The sequence below is a fragment of the Oncorhynchus clarkii genome, chromosome 29 (genome assembly GCF_045791955.1).
Source record: "Oncorhynchus clarkii lewisi isolate Uvic-CL-2024 chromosome 29, UVic_Ocla_1.0, whole genome shotgun sequence".
In the NCBI taxonomy this organism is placed as follows: Eukaryota; Metazoa; Chordata; class Actinopteri; order Salmoniformes; family Salmonidae; genus Oncorhynchus; species Oncorhynchus clarkii.
Genome location: NC_092175.1, coordinates 15,625,851 through 15,646,046, shown reverse-complemented (window position 1 = coordinate 15,646,046; position 20,196 = coordinate 15,625,851). Strand labels below are relative to the sequence as shown.

At 45.7% G+C, this 20,196-nt stretch overlaps 1 protein-coding gene across 9 annotated transcripts in view; it reads right to left on the bottom strand.

The window, feature by feature from the left end:
• Window positions 1–6,080: 6,080 nt before the first annotated feature.
• Window positions 6,081–20,196, bottom strand: part of LOC139387919 (histone-lysine N-methyltransferase EHMT1-like) — a 29,343-nt gene continuing 15,227 nt past the window's right edge. For all 9 annotated transcript variants that reach the window (XM_071134296.1, XM_071134297.1, XM_071134298.1 and 6 more), the window contains exons 6-27: window positions 19,969–20,130; window positions 19,731–19,793; window positions 19,419–19,536; window positions 19,192–19,305; window positions 18,637–18,782; window positions 18,325–18,468; window positions 17,830–18,065; window positions 17,400–17,612; window positions 15,385–15,467; window positions 15,165–15,271; window positions 14,771–14,893; window positions 14,404–14,505; window positions 13,461–13,565; window positions 13,144–13,298; window positions 12,803–12,964; window positions 12,456–12,600; window positions 11,431–11,508; window positions 11,230–11,345; window positions 10,912–10,998; window positions 10,684–10,762; window positions 8,127–8,302; window positions 6,081–7,910 (exon numbers count right to left, since the gene is read on the bottom strand). In XM_071134296.1, the coding sequence (XP_070990397.1) occupies window positions 7,736–7,910; window positions 8,127–8,302; window positions 10,684–10,762; window positions 10,912–10,998; window positions 11,230–11,345; window positions 11,431–11,508; window positions 12,456–12,600; window positions 12,803–12,964; window positions 13,144–13,298; window positions 13,461–13,565; window positions 14,404–14,505; window positions 14,771–14,893; window positions 15,165–15,271; window positions 15,385–15,467; window positions 17,400–17,612; window positions 17,830–18,065; window positions 18,325–18,468; window positions 18,637–18,782; window positions 19,192–19,305; window positions 19,419–19,536; window positions 19,731–19,793; window positions 19,969–20,130 (2,889 nt within the window). In that variant the 3' untranslated portion in view covers window positions 6,081–7,735. The remainder of the gene's footprint in view (window positions 7,911–8,126; window positions 8,303–10,683; window positions 10,763–10,911; window positions 10,999–11,229; window positions 11,346–11,430; window positions 11,509–12,455; window positions 12,601–12,802; window positions 12,965–13,143; window positions 13,299–13,460; window positions 13,566–14,403; window positions 14,506–14,770; window positions 14,894–15,164; window positions 15,272–15,384; window positions 15,468–17,399; window positions 17,613–17,829; window positions 18,066–18,324; window positions 18,469–18,636; window positions 18,783–19,191; window positions 19,306–19,418; window positions 19,537–19,730; window positions 19,794–19,968; window positions 20,131–20,196) is intronic.

The following is a 20,196-nucleotide window of genomic DNA, read 5'->3' as shown; positions in this document are numbered from 1 at the left end:
CCACTAGGCTACCCTGCGTTCTGCAATAAGTTCATCTGGCTTTGAATCTGCAACAGAACATGTCAACAAGTTAGCTCTGAATTGCTTTAATACAGCAGTGCATGCTGACACCATTAATTGAAAATGATTTTACTTCGTTCATATACACTATATATACAAAAGTATGTGGACAACCCTTCAAATCAGTGGATTCGGCTATTTCAGCCACACCCGTTGCTGACAGGTGTATAAAATCGAGCACACCGCCATGCAATCTCCATAGACAAACATTGGCAGTAGAATGGCCTTACTGAAGAGCTCAGTGACTTTCAACGTTGTACCATCATAGGATGCCACCTTTCCAACATGTCAGTTCGTCAAATTTCTGCCCTGCTAGAGCTGCTCCGGTCAATTGTATGTGCTGTTATTGTGAAGTGGAAACGTCAAGGAGCAACAACATGAAGTGATAGGCAACATAAGCTCACAAAACGGGACCGCCGTCCTCAGTTGCAACACTCACTACCGAGTTCCAAACTACCTCTTTTCAAATCAAATCAAATCAAATCAAATCAAATCAAATGTTATTTGTCACATACACATGGTTAGCAGATGTTAATGCGAGTGTAGCGAAATGCTTGTGTTTCTAGTTCCGACAATGCAGTAATAACCAACAAGTAATCTAACTAACAATTCCAAAACTACTGTCTTGTACACAGTGTGAGGGGATAAAGAATATGTACATAAGGATATATGAATGAGTGATGGTACAGAGCAGCATAGGCAGATACAGTAGATTGTATCGAGTACAGTATATACATATGAGATGAGTATGTAAACAAAGTGGCATAGTTAAAGTGGCTAGTGATACATGTATTACATAAGGATACAGTCGATGATATAGAGTACAGTATATACGTATGCCTATGAGATGAATAATGTAGGGTAAGTAACATTATATAAGGTAGCATTGTTTAAAGTGGCTAGTGATATATTTACATCATTTCCCATCAATCCCATTATTAAAGTGGCTGGAGTTGAGTCAGTGTCAGTGTGTTGGCAGCAGCCACTCAATGTTAGTGGTGGCTGTTTAACAGTCTGATAGCCTTGAGATAGAAGCTGTTTTTCAGTCTCTCGGTCCCAGCTTTGATGCACCTGTACTGACCTCGCCTTCTGGATGATAGCGGGGTGAACAGGCAGTGGCTCGGGTGGTTGATGTCCTTGATGATCTTTATGGCCTTCCTGTGACATCGGGTGGTGTAGGTGTCCTGGAGGGCAAGTAGTTTGCCCCCGGTGATGCGTTGTGCAGACCTCACTACCCTCTGGAGAGCCTTACGGTTGAGGGCGGAGCAGTTGCCGTACCAGGCGGTGATACAGCCCGCCAGGATGCTCTCGATTGTGCATCTGTAGAAGTTTGTGAGTGCTTTTGGTGACAAGCCGAATTTCTTCAGCCTCCTGAGGTTGAAGAGGCGCTGCTGCGCCTTCTTCACAATGCTGTCTGTGTGAGTGGACCAATTCAGTTTGTCTGTGATGTGTATGCCGAGGAACTTAAAACTTGCTACCCTCTCCACTACTGTTCCATCAATGTGGATAGGGGGGTGTTCCCTCTGCTGTTTCCTGAAGTCCACAATCATCTCCTTAGTTTTGTTGACGTTGAGTGTGAGGTTATTTTCCTGACACCACACTCCGAGGGCCCTCACCTCCTCCCTGTAGGCCGTCTCGTCGTTGTTGGTAATCAAGCCTACCACTGTTGTGTCGTCCGCAAACTTGATGATTGAGTTGGAGGCGTGCGTGGCCACGCAGTCGTGGGTGAACAGGGAGTACAGGAGAGGGCTCAGAACGCACCCTTGTGGGGCCCCAGTGTTGAGGATCAGCGGGGAGGAGATGTTGTTGCCTACCCTCACCACCTGGGGGCGGCCCGTCAGGAAGTCCAGTACCCAGTTGCACAGGGCGGGGTCGAGACCCAGGGTCTCGAGCTTGATGACGAGCTTGGAGGGTACTATGGTGTTGAATGCCGAGCTGTAGTCAATGAACAGCATTCTCACATAGGTATTCCTCTTGTCCAGATGGGTTAGGGCAGTGTGCAGTGTGGTTGAGATTGCATCGTCTGTGGACCTATTTGGGCGGTAAGCAAATTGGAGTGGGTCTAGGGTGTCAGGTAGGGTGGAGGTGATATGGTCCTTGACTAGTCTCTCAAAGCACTTCATGATGACGGAAGTGAGTGCTACGGGGCGGTAGTCGTTTAGCTCAGTTACCTTAGCTTTCTTGGGAACAGGAACAATGGTGGCCCTCTTGAAGCATGTGGGAACAGCAGACTGGTATAGGGATTGATTGAATATGTCCGTAAACACACCGGCCAGCTGGTCTGCGCATGCTCTGAGGGCGCGGCTGGGGATGCCGTCTGGGCCTGCAGCCTTGCGAGGGTTAACACGTTTAAATGTCTTACTCACCTCGGCTGCAGTGAAGGAGAGACCGCAAGTTTTCGTTGCAGGCCGTGTCAGTGGCACTGTATTGTCCTCAAAGCGGGCAAAAAAGTTATTTAGTCTGCCTGGGAGCAGGACATCCTGGATTTCTGGATTTCTTCCTGTAGTCCGTGATTGACTGTAGACCCTGCCACATGCCTCTTGTGTCTGAGCCGTTGAATTGAGATTCTACTTTGTCTCTGTACTGACGCTTAGCTTGTTTGATAGCCTTGCGGAGGGAATAGCTGCACTGTTTGTATTCGGTCATGTTACCAGACACCTTGCCCTGATTAAAAGCAGTGGTTCGCGCTTTCAGTTTCACACGAATGCTGCCATCAATCCACGGTTTCTGGTTAGGGAATGTTTTAATCGTTGCTATGGGAACGACATCTTCAACGCACGTTCTAATGAACTCGCACACCGAATCAGCGTATTCGTCAATGTTGTTGTCTGACGCAATACGAAACATGTCCCAGTCCACGTGATGGAAGCAGTCTTGGAGTGTGGAGTCAGCTTGGTCGGACCAGCGTTGGACAGACCTCAGCGTGGGAGCCTCTTGTTTTAGTTTCTGTCTGTAGGCAGGGATCAACAAAATGGAGTCGTGGTCAGCTTTTCCGAAAGGGGGGCGGGGCAGGGCCTTATATGCGTCGCGGAAGTTAGAGTAACAATGATCCAAGGTCTTTCCACCCCTGGTTGCGCAATCGATATGCTGATAAAATTTGGGGAGTCTTGTTTTCAGATTAGCCTTGTTAAAATCCCCAGCTACAATGAATGCAGCCTCCGGATAAATGGTTTCCAGTTTGCAAAGAGTCAAATAAAGTTCATTCAGAGCCAACGATGTGTCTGCTTGGGGGGGTATATAGACGGCTGTGATTATAATCGAAGAGAATTCTCTTGGTAGATAATGCGGTCTACATTTGATTGTGAGGAATTCTAAATCAGGTGAACAGAAGGATTTGAGTTCCTGTATGTTTCTTTCATCACACCATGTCACGTTAGTCATAAGGCATACGCCCCCGCCCCTCTTTTTACCAGAAAGATGTTTTTTCCTGTCTGCGCGATGCGTGGAGAAACCTGTTGGCTGCACCGCTTCGGATAGCGTCTCTCCAGTAAGCCACGTTTCCGTGAAGCAAAGAACGTTACAGTCTCTGATGTCCCTCTGGAATGCTACCCTTGCTCGGATTTCATCAACCTTGTTGTCAAGAGACTGGACATTGGCAAGAAGAATGCTAGGGAATGGTGCACGATGTGCCCGTCTCCGGAGTCTGACCAGAAGACCGCCTCGTTTCCCTCTTTTTCGGAGTCGTTTTTTTGGGTCGCTGCATGGGATCCACTCCGTTGTCCTGTTTGTAAGGCAGAGCACAGGATCCGCGTCGCGAAAAGCGTATTCTTGGTCGTACTGATGGTGAGTTGACGCTGATCTTATATTCAGTAGTTCTTCTCGACTGTATGTGATGAAACCTAAGATGACCTGGGGTACTAATGTAAGAAATAACACGTAAAAAAACAAAAAACTGCATAGTTTCCTAGGAACGCGAAGCGAGGCGGCCATCTCTGTCGGCGCCGGAAGTAAAAGGAAGCAACGTCGGGAGATTCATGAAATGGGTTTCCATGGCCGAGCAGCCGCACACGAGATCACCATGCGCAATGCCAAATGTCGGCTGGAGTGGTGTAAAGCTCGCCAACATTGGACTCTGGAGCAGTGGAAACGCATTCTATGGAGTGATGAATCACGCTTCACCATCTGGCAGTCCGAAGGACGAATCTGGGTTTGGCGGATGCCAGGAGAACGCTACCTGCTCGAGTGCATAGTGCCAACTGTAAAGTTAGGCATTTTTGCAATTCGTTCCAATCACTAGCAGCAGAGAACTGGGAGGAAATGCGGCCAAAGGAGGTGTTGGCTTTGGGGATGACCAGTGAGATATACCTGCTGGAGTGCATGGTAAGGGTGGGTGTTGTTATCGTGACCAGTGAGCTGAGATAAGGAGGAGCTTTACTTAGCATAGACTTGTAGATGACCTGGAGCCAGTGGGTATGGCAACGAATATGTAGCGAGTGCCAGCCGACTAGAGCATACAGGTCGCAGTGGTGGGTGGTATAAGGCGGTTTGGTAACAAAATGGATGGCACTGTGATAGACTGCATCCAATTTGTTGAGTAGAGTATTGGAAGCTATTTTGTAGATGACGTCGCCGAAGTCGAGGATCGGTAGGATAGTCAGTTTTACTAGGGTAAGTTTGGCAGCGTGAGTGAAGGAGGCTTTGTTGCGAAATACACAGCCGATTCTAGATTTGATTTTGGATTGGAGATGTTTGATGTGAGTCTGGAAGAAGAGTTTACAGTCTAGCCAGACACCTAGGTATTTGTAGTTGTCCACGTATTCTAGGTCAGAACCGTCCAGAGTAGTGATGCTAGTCGGGTGGGCGGGTATGGGCAGTGAACAATTGAAAAGCATGCATTTGGTATTGCTTGTGTTTAAGAGCAGTTGGAGGCCACGTAAGGAGTGTTGTATGGCATTGAAGCTCATTTGGAGGTTAGTTAACACAGTGTCCAAAGAAGGGCCAGATGTATACAGAATGGTGTCGTTTGCGTAGAGGTGGATCAGGGAATCACCCGCAGCAGGAGCGACATCGTTGATATATACAGAGAAAAGAGTCGGCCCGAGAATTGAACCCTGTGGTACCCCCATAGACTGCCAGAGGTCCGGACAACAGGCCCCCCCGATTTTACACACCGAATGAGGGTATTTTGCTAATAATCATCTAGTCTAGTGGTCATGGCACCTTGTACATATCTGACTGCTACTAGGATAGTATTCTGTACGAGACAAGACCAAATGCATAAGACAACAAATATTATTTTATTTAACTAAGGAACAATATATAAAAAACAATATATTTCGTTTTGGATCAAGGTAGCTAGTAGCTAGCTAGCTGATAGCAAAGGTGTGCTAGTGATGACGTGCAGGAGCTGGCAAGGATTTGTAGTCTTGCATGATGTCCACTTTGACGCTAATAAGCATTTTCAAATCAGAGATTAATTGAGCCAAATATATTGATATAAGTCACCTTTTCCAAAAGATGTACACGGTTATCGAAACGTCACACTAGGGAAATCCTACAGACCTTGTTTGAAGAAGTTCTAAAATCCTCTATGGTAAAAATGAATGGTGAATAAAATGACCACTAGGTTTTATGACGTCCACTGTGACATAAGGAACCACTGAAATTCTTATGAAAACTCACTAAATACAAAACACCTATTTTACATAAGCCCATCGCTCCTCTGGGAGCATAGGCCATTACAAATTGGTCTTCCCCAGCGCATTCCATCCCGGTTTCCCTTGTATCTGCCTCAAGCTCCCGCCTCCAGGTGTTTCTCGGGCGCCCCCTTTTCCCTTGTGCATTCCAGGATAGTGTTAGCCTGGTGATGTTGGGAGGGGGGCTTTTGGAGGATGTGGCTGATCTATCCCCCTCTTCTCCTCCAGATCCCCTCATCCACTGGAACCTGTCTGGTGCGCTTCCTCATTTTGCTCTGTAAATAAAACCTGCCAGCCATATCCATTAGTAGTACATTTATTGGAAAAAATATACAACCAATTAGACAGATGTTTCAGTCCAGAAATGTAACAGAAAGCAAATTATTTTATGTTTTATAACCTTTTTATTTTCATACATTTGAAAATGTGCACAATATTCACTAACCATACTAACCACATTTAAAGACATGGGAATAATGTGTAGGTTTCCATCAACATGAAATCATGGAACAACATTAACAGGATAACTACAGTAACTACAGTTAGAAAACTGGAGGTACATTTAAATGTAAAAAAGAAAGAAAGAAAACCTTGCTTCTTTATCTTATTTTACAACTCGTATTCACTTGGTGAGAAATTCAAAATGAATAAAAGGAAAAACCTCGTCAGCACCATTTGCTTGAGTCTCACCCCATTAACATTCAAATCCCATTTAATGGCGCCAAAAGTGGCAAATTAATATTTTTGACTCAATGTTCAAAAGAGTGAGTCAGCCTCAAACATGCTTAAAAATCTTGCAGATTTAACAAAAAAAATCAATCTGCTTTAATTTTAGCAGGTACAGTATGGCAAACTGTACAGTTTAGACAACTCCCACCTAAACACTTGTGCACCAGAATCCTCAATCATGACACCCTTAGTTGGGCCATTGAATGTCACACCATCCTTCATATACACCCTTTCCAGCAGACAAATAGTTAATAGAAAGGGGCCATTGTATTGTAAAAGAATTCATGCCAAATAACTGAGAAAATAATCTGCCACTCCTTGTGTGGTCAAAACAGATTGCAAGAGTCTTTCCCGGACAATTGTCAACTTCACTCTGCCCCCTCTGAACAGAACAGTGAGATGATTGGCCAGTGTCCTCATTGACTTTTAAATCGATAGTTCCTCTTTCCTTAACCTGATATCTGATGTTCTGCATACAATACACCTCGCTTGATGTTATTCTGTATAGAAAATTCGATTTAAAACTATTATTTAAATATAAAGGTGATAATTAAAAAGTATTTATTGTTGATATTGATATCTAGCACTGACCATTATTTTCCTGTAGAAATGCTCAAGAGAAGAAGTCCAGTAAAAACCTACACTTGTGACTTAAGTCCTCGGTCCCGTTCGCAATCAAAATATAGCATATGAGGTAAATACGTCAACTGTTATAAATTGTGCATGAACATTGCTCATTTCTATGGTATGATTTGAGGGGTATGGGCGCTCATGCTACAAATTTATTTCGCACTGAAAATGTTTCTCATGAATAGATAGATATACATTGTTGCTTAGTACAAACTTGATTCAGACCACTGGTTAGGAAACACCATTACCCAGATGGCAACTGCCCAGGATGGAGCACAAAGCAGGTTTGAGAATTCCAATTGGAACCAACAAAACAAGAGCCAGGCTCATAGCAAGGCCATTTTCCTCCAACATTTTTATTTGTAGCACTTCAGACACACATCAATCATACAGAATTGTTTCCTGTCCAATGTGTCCTGCACTGAGGGGCAGTTTCAGTGGAAGTTCAGAGTTTGTGCTGGTAAGGATGTGATGTAAGAGCTGGATGAGACATTAAGCAGATGGGTTTCTGTGGGGTTGATTGTTGATCTCAGTGATGGGCCTGAAGGTTCATTGTGGTGATGGTTCCACCTGGGGGTGGAGGTGGGAAGTCTGGGGATGTACGGCTCATGGCCTGGGGGGGATTGGAGACGCGTCTCTGCTGGCCTGGAAGTCCTATTTGTGGGGCTGGGAGAGTGGGCTCAGGAGGGGGTGTAGGAGCTGGTATCAGGGAGGGTGCTGTGCTGCTCTTCCTGGGGCGAGCTGTCTGCCTGGCGCAGGGCAATGACCGCCGCTGAGTACTTGCACTTGGGAGAGCCGCACTCACAGCTAAAGTGCTTCCCCTTGATGTCCCAGAAATGGTCGCCGTAGTCAAACCTGAGAGAGGAGGGTTGGGTCAAAAAGAGCGAGTTAGATGAATCTAGAATCAAGCTACCTAATCTTGATTTTAGGGAGAACAAAGGCATTGTCTAAAAATTTATGAAAGGCTTAAACATAGAATGACAAACTTAAATATACATACAGGGTAATAACTTCCAAAGACTGGTAATAACATCACCTTTTGTCAAGTAAAGCATATAATATGACCCTTACCCTAGCTCTTCCCCAGCCTTGATGGTCTCGCAGGCGAAGAACGCGATATGGGGGAAGCGCAAGTCCTGGTGTGCCGTGAAAACCCGGCAGGGGAACAGGTTCGGCTCGCACATGTGGTTAATGAACCGGCTGATGTTGCCATAGAAACGGGCGTCGATACAGTACACGTCACCCTCCTGCGACCAAAGAACACACATAAATGGATCATAATGAAAAAAGCAGGTTCGGCATAATCTGCAGTGGTAATTCTTCACGGGCAAAGATATCAAACAGATCAAGACAAAGGAGATGATTGTGGACTACAGGAAAAAGAGGATCAAGCACGCCCCCATTCTCATTGACGGGGCTGCAGTGGAGCAGGTCCACATCACCAACAAACTAACATGGTCAAGCACACCATGACAGTCGTGAAGCGGGCACGACAAAACCCATTCCTCAGGAGAATTAAAAGATTTGGCATGGGTCCTCAGATCCTCAAAATGTTATACAGCTGCAACAGCAAGAGCATGGTTGCATCACTGCCTGGTATGGCAACTGCTCGGCCTCCGACCGCAAGGCACTACAGAGGGTAGTGCGAACTGCCCAGTACATCACTGGGGCCAAGCTTTCTGCCATCCAGGACCTCTATAGCAGGCGGTGTCAGAGGAAGGCCCTAAAAATTGTCAAAGACTCCAGCCACCCTACTCATTGACTGTTCTCTCTGCTACCACACGGCAAGCGGTACCGGAGGGCCAAATCTAGGTCCAAGAGGCTTCTAAACAGCTTCTACCCCCAAGCCATAAGACTCATGAACATCTAGTCAAATGGCTACCCAAACATTTTGCATTCCCCGCTCCACACCACTGCCACTCTCTGTTGTCATCTATGCCTAGTCACTTTTAATTAACTCTACCTACAGTGCCTTGCGAAAGTATTCGGCCCCCTTGAACTTTGCGACCTTTTGCCACATTTCAGGCTTCAAACATAAAGATATAAAACTGTATTTTTTTGTGAAGAATCAACAACAAGTGGGACACAATCATGAAGTGGAACGACATTTATTGGATATTTCAAACTTTTTTAACAAATCAAAAACGGAAAAATTGGGCGTGCAAAATTATTCAGCCCCCTTAAGTTAATACTTTGTAGCGCCACCTTTTGCTGCGATTACAGCTGTAAGTCGCTTGAGGTATGTCTCTATCAGTTTTGCACATCGAGAGACTGAAATTTTTTCCCATTCCTCCTTGCAAAACAGCTCGAGCTCAGTGAGGTTGGATGGAGAGCATTTGTGAACAGCAGTTTTCAGTTCTTTCCACAGATTCTCGATTGGATTCAGGTCTGGACTTGGACTTGGCCATTCTAACACCTGGATGTGTTTATTTTTGAACCATTCCATTGTAGATTTTGCTTTATGTTTTGGATCATTGTCTTGTTGGAAGACAAATCTCCGTCCCAGTCTCAGGTCTTTTGCAGACTCCATCAGGTTTTCTTCCAGAATGGTCCTGTATTTGGCTCCATCCATCTTCCCATTAATTTTAACCATCTTCCCTGTCCCTGCTGAAGAAAAGCAGGCCCAAACCATGATGCTGCCACCACCATGTTTGACAGTGGGGATGGTGTGTTCAGGCTGATGAGCTGTGTTGCTTTTACGCCAAACATAACGTTTTGCATTGTTGCCCAAAAGGACCTGCCTGGTGTGTTCCTTGTTCTTCATGATGCTCTCTGCGCTTTTAACGGACCTCTGAGACTATCACAGTGCAGGTGCATTTATACGGAGACTTGATTACACACAGGTGGATTGTATTTATCATCATTAGTCATTTAGGTCAACATTGGATCATTCAGAGATCCTCACTGAACTTCTGGAGAGAGTTTGCTGCACTGAAAGTAAAGGGGCTGAATAATTTTGCACGCCCAATTTTTCAGTTTTTGATTTGTTAAAAAAGTTTGAAATATCCAATAAATGTCGTTCCACTTCATGATTGTGTCCCACTTGTTGTTGATTCTTCACAAAAAAATACAGATTTATATCTTTATGTTTGAAGCCTGAAATGTGGCAAAAGGTCGCAAAGTTCAAGGGGGCCAAATACTTTCGCAAGGCACTGTACATGAACATACTACCTCAACTAACCGGTGTACATGGACTCTGTACTTGCACCCCCCTGTATACGTTATTTTTTACTGCTGCTCTTAAATGACTTGTTACTTTTAGCTCTTATTCTTATCCATATTCTTTTTAAACTGCACTGTTGGTTAGGGGCTCATAAGTAAGCATTTCACTGTAAGGTCTACATCTGTTGTATTTGGCACGTGTGACTAATAAAATTAGATTCGAATAGCACAAAGTAAGACAATAATCGTAGAATAGCAGAGTGTTTTAGAAACAAGTCCAGGAAAGGCCTCAAGAGACAAGAATACAATTAATTTATCACTGGGTAACAGATTGAAATCTGCCTGCAAAGCACTGCAGATCCCACTGCAATTACAGTGGTCCAAGTTGAGATACCTAGTTACATTTTGGATTTGTCCTAAAGTTAGCCAGCAAGATTTAATGACATTCATGAGCACTGATCCCTACCTTGCTGTCTAGGTTGAACAGGTAGGAGTCGTTTTCCCTGACATCTGCCTCTGCGTCAGAGATGATCTCCCCCACATACCTGTGGACAGGAAGTGAGGTCAGGGACCCATCAACCCCACAAATAGCAATGCAGCACCACGCACAGATGACTTTGAATGGGAAATCATCTAAGAGCTTGAAGGTGCGGTAAAACTACGCATTGTGAAAGGGGGTATGTCTAGGACTCACTCGCACACAAAGGTTCCCTGGGGAATTTCCTGCAGTGTCCGCACCCCCCAGCCCATACGACTGGTCCGGAACAGCTGGAGCCGGACCCTGAAAAGAAAAACTCTATCAGTATGGATGTACTAACAGCACATTCAACTCGATAAACACATTATCCCGACATGCATTTTGGGATGTCAGATGCATTACAACTTCCAAATGAGTGGTTGCGGTTTGACTGAAAAACATTTTTTCTGATCTAGATGTTATCATCAAGGGTTGAGGAGTGTTGGCTTGGTTGTAAAAATATGGTTGAATGTAGAGACAGGAAATTGGAGGTACCTCAGTCCGTTCTGCACCACGCGGTTCTTGCAGGTTCTCCAGCAGGAGCAGGCGTGGTTACACTCGAAGATGAGGGGCGGTTCCTCACGACAGAACTCCGGGAGCAGACGACCATCCTGAGAAAGGTCATGGAACAGACATGACGATCATAGGAGACCAGCACTTTGTCAACAATAGTGATACTGAAGTGTTGGGTCTTACCTTGTCATACCAACAGCGCAGGCTAAGCTGGCCACACATGCAGCTGCTTGAGGAGCAGTCGTCTTTACACACACAGTACTGTGGATCGCAGAGAGAAAGATGGTAATTTCATCTTTCAGGTCATCAAGTATGATCAACTCTAGGATGGTCTATTCTAGGAGTCGCCAACCATTTCTAGAATGAGAGCTACTTTAAAAAAAATTAAGCATGTCGAGCGCTACGATTTTTTCCCTAGCTTTCAAACATGCACATTCTTCTCTTCTCCTCTGCAACTCTTCCCCGGGGCCTTAGTGTACAAGAGTTTTCTGTCAATATACCTGGTAAAATAATGGTTAAAATCAGATTTTGTTCCCCTAAATTGTTTTATATTTCTAATGTATTTTTTCTGGTTTAATGCTTTAGTTTTTCCATTCTTAAAATTACAATTGTTCATAGAGAAACAACGAAATTGGATGTTGAGTTCATGTCAATGCTTAAATCACATCAGAAGGTAATTTATTTTAGATGAAAACACATTGAGTGCAATTCCCCTTTAATTGTGCATTTGGCCCTAGTGAGGAATGTGCCGATCTAGCGATGGTGCTGTACTCATTTCATGGCAAAGTTTACAAATAATATACATTTGACAGGTAAGCCTACTTTGCAGTTAACATTTAATTGAGAAGGTTTTGTGGAAAGTATTTCCGTCGACCCACAAGACGGTTAACACATCAACTTGCTACACACAGAGTGATAGACAAACACGTGCATCACACAGACAGACAGGCAATAGTGCTGGAAATTAAATAGGCAGACATTGTGTTAGCCACTATTGGCTTAAAAAGACAAACCTAACTAGGCATGGGATAATGTCAATGTTGCATTGATTACATAGTAGCTGGGAGCTTGTGGTGTTGATATTTGTTTATGACAGTTTGCTGTGGAAACCGTGGAAAATTGCATGTACTTTCAGAATTGTTTGGTGAGCTACTCATGTGGGCTGCGAGTTGCTGGAGACCCCTGGTCTACCCAGTCATATGACCTACCTGTAAGTGTGTGATGTTCTTGTCTATGTTCATGGGGGAGGTGACACAGTTGTCTGGGACATATTTGTAGTTATCCGGACAGGGCTCACTGTCCACTGAGTTGACACAGGGGACTGGAACTCCCTCATACCCCCGGGCTATGTCTCTGTGGTGAAAGATGTACTGGTCAGCAAAAAGGTCCCAGTGGATATTATATTATATTTGACAATCGGTCAAAAAGAGGTAGCCACAAGTAGAGGAAAGGGTAGAAAAGGGTACCATGCGTGGATCAGAGACAGAGCATCAGAAAGGTAAACGTGTGAAAGAAATGCATGAACGTTTGAGAGACGGCGATCAAGGAATTCTACCTGTTAAGGACCTTCTCTCCCTGGGTGCTGCTCCTGGCCTCCTTCACCCTCCTGTTAGTCTGCAGGGTGAGCCACACCCTGGAACTGTGGCTGCAGCAGTCTGGCGGCGTCTCCCCCTCACGGTTCTTCAGGTTGACATCAGCCCCGCGAGACAGAAAGAGCCTGAGGGGCCACAGATCATAGCCTTCAACACCATCACTTAACTGCACTAGATGGAATAGTCCTGATGTGGCTACAGCCTCGGTTATAATAGTGGAGGCTACAGCCACAGCAGTGCTGTAGATGGAGATTCTATTACTTATTGCCAAATCACCAGTCATTTCCCCTCAACCTCCACTCACGTGACACATTCGAGCCTGTTCTCCCGTGCAGCGATGTGCAGGGGGGAGTCTCCGTGGATGTTGACAGCATGGAGGTCACACTTGGACTCTAGGAGGAGCTCAGCAATCTCCACACTGCCAGAGAAGGCCGCCCAGTGGAGACAGATGTTCTCCTCCTACAAACAGACAACAGTTAGCAAATTCACGACAAACGACATAGACGACGACAAAGTCAGACAAAAAAAAAAAAATACTCAAGATAGAGCAAAGTAAATTAAACAAAAATAATTTGGCTTGTGGGAGGTCATGAAGACTCTCAGTTAACCCTAGTTACTGACCTTGTCCCTAATGTTGATGTCAGCCCCTTTATTGAGCAGCATCTTCACCTGCTCTAGGTGCTTATACTCTGTTGCCCAAATCATAGCCGTCCAACCGCCATCGTCCTAGAGAGAGTAACACATCACAGCTTTAACAACGGGCCCTTACAGCATGTGATTGCTTCAATGTCCTGGATATAACAATGAGCGGTGTCACTAACCTTCTCCAAGAGATATTATAAGAGGTTGAGGAGGATGTATTACCACAAGGACAAATACTGCCATGACATCGTTCCTGCCATAATGGATCAATACCTGCAGCAAGGTCAAGCACTTCAAATAGAGACATCAAATACCATACTCAGGTTTTTAAACTCTGCAGTACCACAATCATATGGCCTCAGAGTGCCCTTGATGGTGGCACACAAAAGGACCTCTCCTTTTGAAATGCTGGAGCATCCCTGCCACACATCCCTGATATCAGATACATTTTTGAGGCAGAGAAACGTCTGTTTTAGAGATGGCCAGAATAGGAGGTCAACGACAACTGGCTCAGTAGCTTTACACAAACAAATTGGCTTTCACGTCGGCAGGGTAGCCAATGGGGTTGTAATCCTAACTAATGCATGCTGAGAAAGAACGGATCCTTCCACAGCAGCTGCAATGTAAGAGGAAACCATTAGGAGCCCATGTGGAGCGGATGGGAGCAGCACGCCCACCGAGAGGAGAGTCAGGCCCCTACGGAAAGGCTACTAGTGAGAGCACAACACAAACACGGGCCAGAGCAAAACAAGAACTGAATTAACATGAAAGCACTCCTCGTTCTGATTGACTTCAGTGGTACAACCAACACAAGCCATGCTAAGCTATAATCATCTTGAGGGACTAAACATTGTGCAGAATTACGGCTATGCTCACCAAGTTTGTGTTTCACTGGTTTATGACTGAAAAAAGCAGAACTCACCTGACAGTTGATGTCTATGAGTCCTGTGGAGAGGAGATGCTCCACGATGTTATAATGGCCAATCTTAGCAGCTAGGTGGAGACAAGTGAACCCCTCCACATCCTGGAGAACAGAAGGGAGTCCAACACACATTGCTGCCGTCATAAGATTCATACCACTGTAATACAACACAACCCTCGACATAGCCTACTAACAGGGCTTGCATGCTATCAAAACACTATTACCAAAGCCTAAGACAAGAATGGCACTTGAGTTACATACAGCACCATGACAGCCACTGCCCCCATGGAAATATAGACTAATGAAGTCTCCTGGGAGAATGAGGTATGCGTGTCGTTGTGGTGTTAGAGAGGGTGTGTGAACCCACCTTGTGGCTGGCGATGGCTCCTGCCCTCAGTAGGTAGCAGACCGCCTCCAGGTGATTGTTCTCACAGGCCTCCATCAGGGGCGTGCGCTGGTCCTCATCACAGATGTCCAGGTTAGCACCAGACTGGTAGGGAGGGAGGGACAGACCAAAACGAGATCAATCTACTCTGATCCACTCAATGCTGTCGAAATTGATCCATGATAAGATGTTGATGACTGTCCGATTAAAATGATCCACTATAAAGACGTCAACACGTGTGCAACGTAATAACCTGGCGAGTCAACCGATGCCGTGGAACCCATGCTGGAAAGCTTGGTCTCGATGCATGTCCGTGTAATGCAGCGTCTACCCCTTCCCTCATCCACTCCCAGTGGGAACCATAGCCAAGCCTCACCTGAACCAGCAGGTGACAGATATCCTGGTGGCCTGCCTCAGATGCTACATGGAGGGGGGTGCGTCTGCTCTGGCTCTCCATCTTAAAGTTAGGGTCTACCCCATCCACTGGTGGACAGGGATACAGAGGGACATTTGTTATTCACAGAAACCTGACCAGATAATGACGTTTGTTCATTGTTTAATATCTTAGTTAAAAAAAAAAAACACATCTCCCTCACCCAACATGAGCAAGACCTTCTGTATTTCCCCCTGTTTAGCAGAGATAAACAGCTGCTTGGGGTGAAACCGCAGCTTCTTGGGCCTGATGCAGGACACATGGAAGAAGTCAGTCCACAGGAATACACCTTCACAATAACAACAGGAAAATATTGATAGAAAACAGAAATAATTTAACGTGTGCATGAACATGTCACACAGGAAGGTAGCTGAGGAACCCTCAACGTTCTCTTACAGTGCCGTCAGAAAGTATTCAGACCCCTTGACTTTTTCCACTTTACAGCCTTGTCCTAAAATTGCTTTGTTTTTTCCCCCTCCTCATCAATCTACACAAACACACAATACCCCATAATGAAAAACTGAAATATTACATTTACATAAGTATTTTGTTGAGTGTTTACTTTGTTGAAGCATCTTTGGCAGCGATTACAGCCTAGAGTCTTCTTGGGTATGAAGCTACAAGCTTGGCACACCTGTATTTGAGAGTTTATCCAATTCTTCTCTGCAGATCCTCTCAAGCTCGGTCAGGTTGGATGGGGAGCGTCACTGCACAGCTGTTTTTAGGTCTCTCCAGGGATGTTAAATCGGGTTCAAGTCTGGGCTCTTTGTCCTGTTGGAAGGTGAATCTTCGGCCCAGTCTGAGGTCATGAGCGCGGTGGAGCAGCTTTCCATCAAGGATCTCTCTGTACTTTGCTCCGTTCATCTTTCCCTCGATCCCGACTAGTCTCCCAGGCCTTGCCGCTGACAAACATCCCCACAGCATGATGCTGCCACCACTCTGCTTCACCATAGGGATGGTGCCAGGTTTCCTCCAGATGTGACATTTAGCATTCAGGCCAAATAATTGTTTTCATTAGGCCAGAGAACCTTGTTTCTCATGCTGTGTCCTTTAGGTGCCATTTGGCAAACTGCAAGCAGGCTGTCATGTGGATTTTACTTAGGAGTGGCTTCCATCTGGCCACTCTACCATAAAAGCCTGATTGGTGGAGTGCTGCAGAGATGGTTATCCTTCTGGAAGGTTCTCCCATCTCCGCAGAGAAACTCTGGAGCTCTTACAGTGTGACAGAGTCGATTGCTCAGTTTGCCCGGGCGGCCAGCTCTAGGAAGAGTCTTGGTGGTTCCAAACTTCTTCCATTTAAGAGTGATGGAAGCCACTGTGTTCTTGGGGACCTTCAATGCTGCAGAAATGTTTTGGTACCCTTCCACGGATCTGTGCCTCGACACAATCACGGAGCTCTACGGACAATTCCTTCAACCTCACGGCTTGGTTTTTGCTCCTCTGACATGCACTGTCAACTGTGGGACCTTATATAGACAGGTGTGTGCCTTTCCAAATAATGTCCAATCAATTGAATTTACCACAGGTGGACTCAAGGATGATCAATGGAAACAGGATGCATCGGACCTCAATTTCGAGTCTCATAGCAATGGATTTGAATACTAACAGTACCAGCAAAAAGTTTGGACTTCTGGGTTTTTCTTTCTTTTTACTATTTTCTACATTGTAGAATAATAGTGAAGACATCAAAACTATGAAATAGCACATATGGAATCATGTAGTAACCAAAAAAGTGTTAAAACAAATCAAAATATATGTTATATTTGAGATTCTACAAAGTGGCCACCATTTGCCTTCATGACAGCTTTGCACACGCTTGGCATTCTCTCAACAAGCTTGAAGTCTTCCCCCACTATTTTTCGCATAATTATTTTTTCTAAGACAAAACGTTCCCACCTTGTCTAGCGTCATTTGTTTTGTCGACATTTGGGAAGTTCACTGACAAATGTGCCTTTCCATCAGGTGGGTCGTGCCATTTTTTATCTGGCATCGACTACTCGCATAAAAAGGTTGGATCAAAACCTTGTTATTAACACTTAAAGTGGTTAAGAGTGTGAGAGGAGACGGTGACGGGGTGGTAGTGAGAGAGTGAAATACTAATCAGGACAATCAAACAGTTGCATAGTAGAGCAGCACTTTTTAACCTCTCAAACTCTGAGTCTTGGTAGAATGTCTTACTTCTCTGTGTCCAGTGCCAGTAGGATGCTCTCTAAGGTCTCTTTAGGGGCGGCGCCCACTCCTATGCTGATCCCCATGCCCACAGAAGGAGGCAGAACTCCAGTTCTGGAGCCCCCAGGGAAGGAGGAGGTGTCCAGTGTGTGCTCGGGTGGGATTGTGAGAGAGCTGTCTGCTTGGCCACCCAGATCACCTCCCACAGAGAGACAGAATGGACTGGAACACACACAGAAGGGTGACAAATGCCCGATTACTACAACAGAAGAGTGATACTGTTGAAAATACCAGTGTCATCTTTCCAGACTGAAAGGAATACAGGAATAAAAAACAATGTATTGATAAAAACGTGAGATTCGGCTCCTTTCTTTACCTGCTATTGACTGTAATGGAAGCCCCCCCCAACCCATTATTCCCACCAGTGCTGTGAACCTACCCTCCAGTTGTGGTGTCTGCCCTGCCCTCCGCGGTCCTGGGCGTGGCAGGGTCATGTGCAGCACGTGTGGCGGGCACGGTGGAGGTTGTGTCGGCCTTGGCGATGGTTACCTCCTTGGCCTTGCTGGCCTCCTCTCCACAGTGTGGACAGAAGGTCTGGCCCTTCAGTACTGAGGCGCAGGCCTGGTGGAAACGGTGGGAGATGTTGATGTCCGGTTGGCACTCCATGAACGTACCCTACAACCCAAACATACACAGCCAGGTCAGTGTGTCCGCCATTGAAGAATCCCACTGTTTTAACGTTTTCGAAGGCCATAATCACAGAATATATAAAGGCCTTGGCTAGTTCAGTGTTATAAGTAGGGCCAGGTTTTTTTCCCCCTAACCGCTAATAATTAGGACCAAGAGCTTTTCCTGGCTTACTAGAAGACCCTTTCCACTCAGAAATAGATGCAGTGTTTGCCCATTCCCACTCCAGGGAGGTCCCAGTACTCACGGCTCTGCAGAAGAAGCCACAGCCGGGGCAGCACTGGTGCTTGACCATGCCGGCCCGGTGGTCCTCACACAGCACCAGCAGCTGCACAGAGTTTGAGGGACGCATCATCTCATGCTTTAGAACCGCACTCTGACACCGGCTCAGCTGTGAGGAGAAGGCAAGAGGTACGTATGAGTGAGAAACAAAGGCTGAAAAGGGAGAAAGGGGTGGATAATCAGGACGAAGCCAAAGACATAGGGAGAGAATATGATAAGTGGACATAGGGAATGGGATACGTGCAAAAATATGATGAGGCCTAGCATCAAGGCTCACCTGTCGGTCGACGCTCTCCGTGGCCATGCACTTCCTGTCGGCCAGCGTGAGGATCTCCCGACTCTTGGGCGTCTCCATGCGACAGCTGCAGAGGGGCAGCTCCTGCACCATATCTGGCTCCACACTTCCCATAGCCCCAGAAACTCCTGCACAGAGGACCATCCACTCAGCTCATCTGACAGATGTCAATATGACCCTTACTAGACACGGGTTTAATGCGCTTTCCAAGAGTTTATAGAGATTAATTTATAAAGATACAGACTGCCAGAGCTACAATAGTGGTATAGTTCTAGACTCTTGATTATCAGATTTTATATTTCTATGACAGACCACCAGGGGGTGCTCAATGCTGCTCTCATCTGAACCTGTCAGGGAGGACAGAGGCCTTGCCTCATAAAACCAAGACCATTTCAGAGTTTTCAGAAAACTTAAAAAGGTAGTCTATGGATGGGAAAATCTCTGAGAGGAATTATCTTACCAACAGGCAGTTCAGTACACAACTACCCCCATTTCTTCTTATTTCCCCATCACCCACTCCTCTGTGGCCTCACTCACCTGTGTGCAGTGAGGAGAGCAGCTTCTCCTGGGCTTTGAGGTTGAGTAAGTGGAGGGGAACCTCTGTGTACTCCTTATTGAGGCCTGCCTGGTCCTGGGGCTGGGGTCCTGTGCCTGGAAAGGGATGTAGAGTTAGCTAGCACAGGGAGCAGAATGTCAAAAGGTAGGAGATCTCTTCAGATGTTTCCATAATGTTCCTCATAAGGCAGAGCGGTGGGTTACTGTACCAGGGAGTCCCTCAATCTTGGGCTTAGGCTTCCTTTTCCGTTTCCTGGATGGCCGGAGCCAGGCGCTGTCTCCCTTTACTTTCTTTTTCAATCTCTTCTTCACGCTGGATTCCGAGCTCTGTGTGTAAAGCAGATCATTTGAGAGATGTATTCTCTCCAATGTCAATCAATGTACCCCTCCTCAGTCTGATGGTGGAACAACATGACTGAGGACAAGACTGTGCTTTGATAACGTTTGGGTTCGCAAAAACACTCACTTATGTCATCCTAATCAAAGGACTCAAAGAAGGGAAAAGAGTTGTGTAATCTTACCAAGTCAGACTCGTTCTCCTCTTCTTCCTCTTCAGCTGATTCCTCAGAGTCCGGCTCCTCTCCCTGAACCGACAAGTATAACACAATGTCAAAGAGGTTTGGCCATTTGCAAAGAAAATTAATTGCATTTCCTACCTTAACGTGTGGTTCTAAACCTGTGATATCTATGAATGTAATAGAAGCATCATTTTATCAAGGTTCTCAACTGGGGTGCAGACAGACCAACTAAGATTTCAACCTGAAGGGCAAGGCATGATGTTCGACTCTTCTCCTGGCCCGTGGGGACACCTTCCTCTCCACCCTGCTCCTCCTCCTCCTCCCATTCCTCTCCATCTTCCAAATCTTCCTCCTCTGACTCATTCTCCATCCTTTCCCCGTTGACGTGTGCTACCTCTTTAGGCTGGGAGGGGGAGCAGAGAAATATTACAACATGATGCTGACAGCCAAATATCCAAATTCTAATACA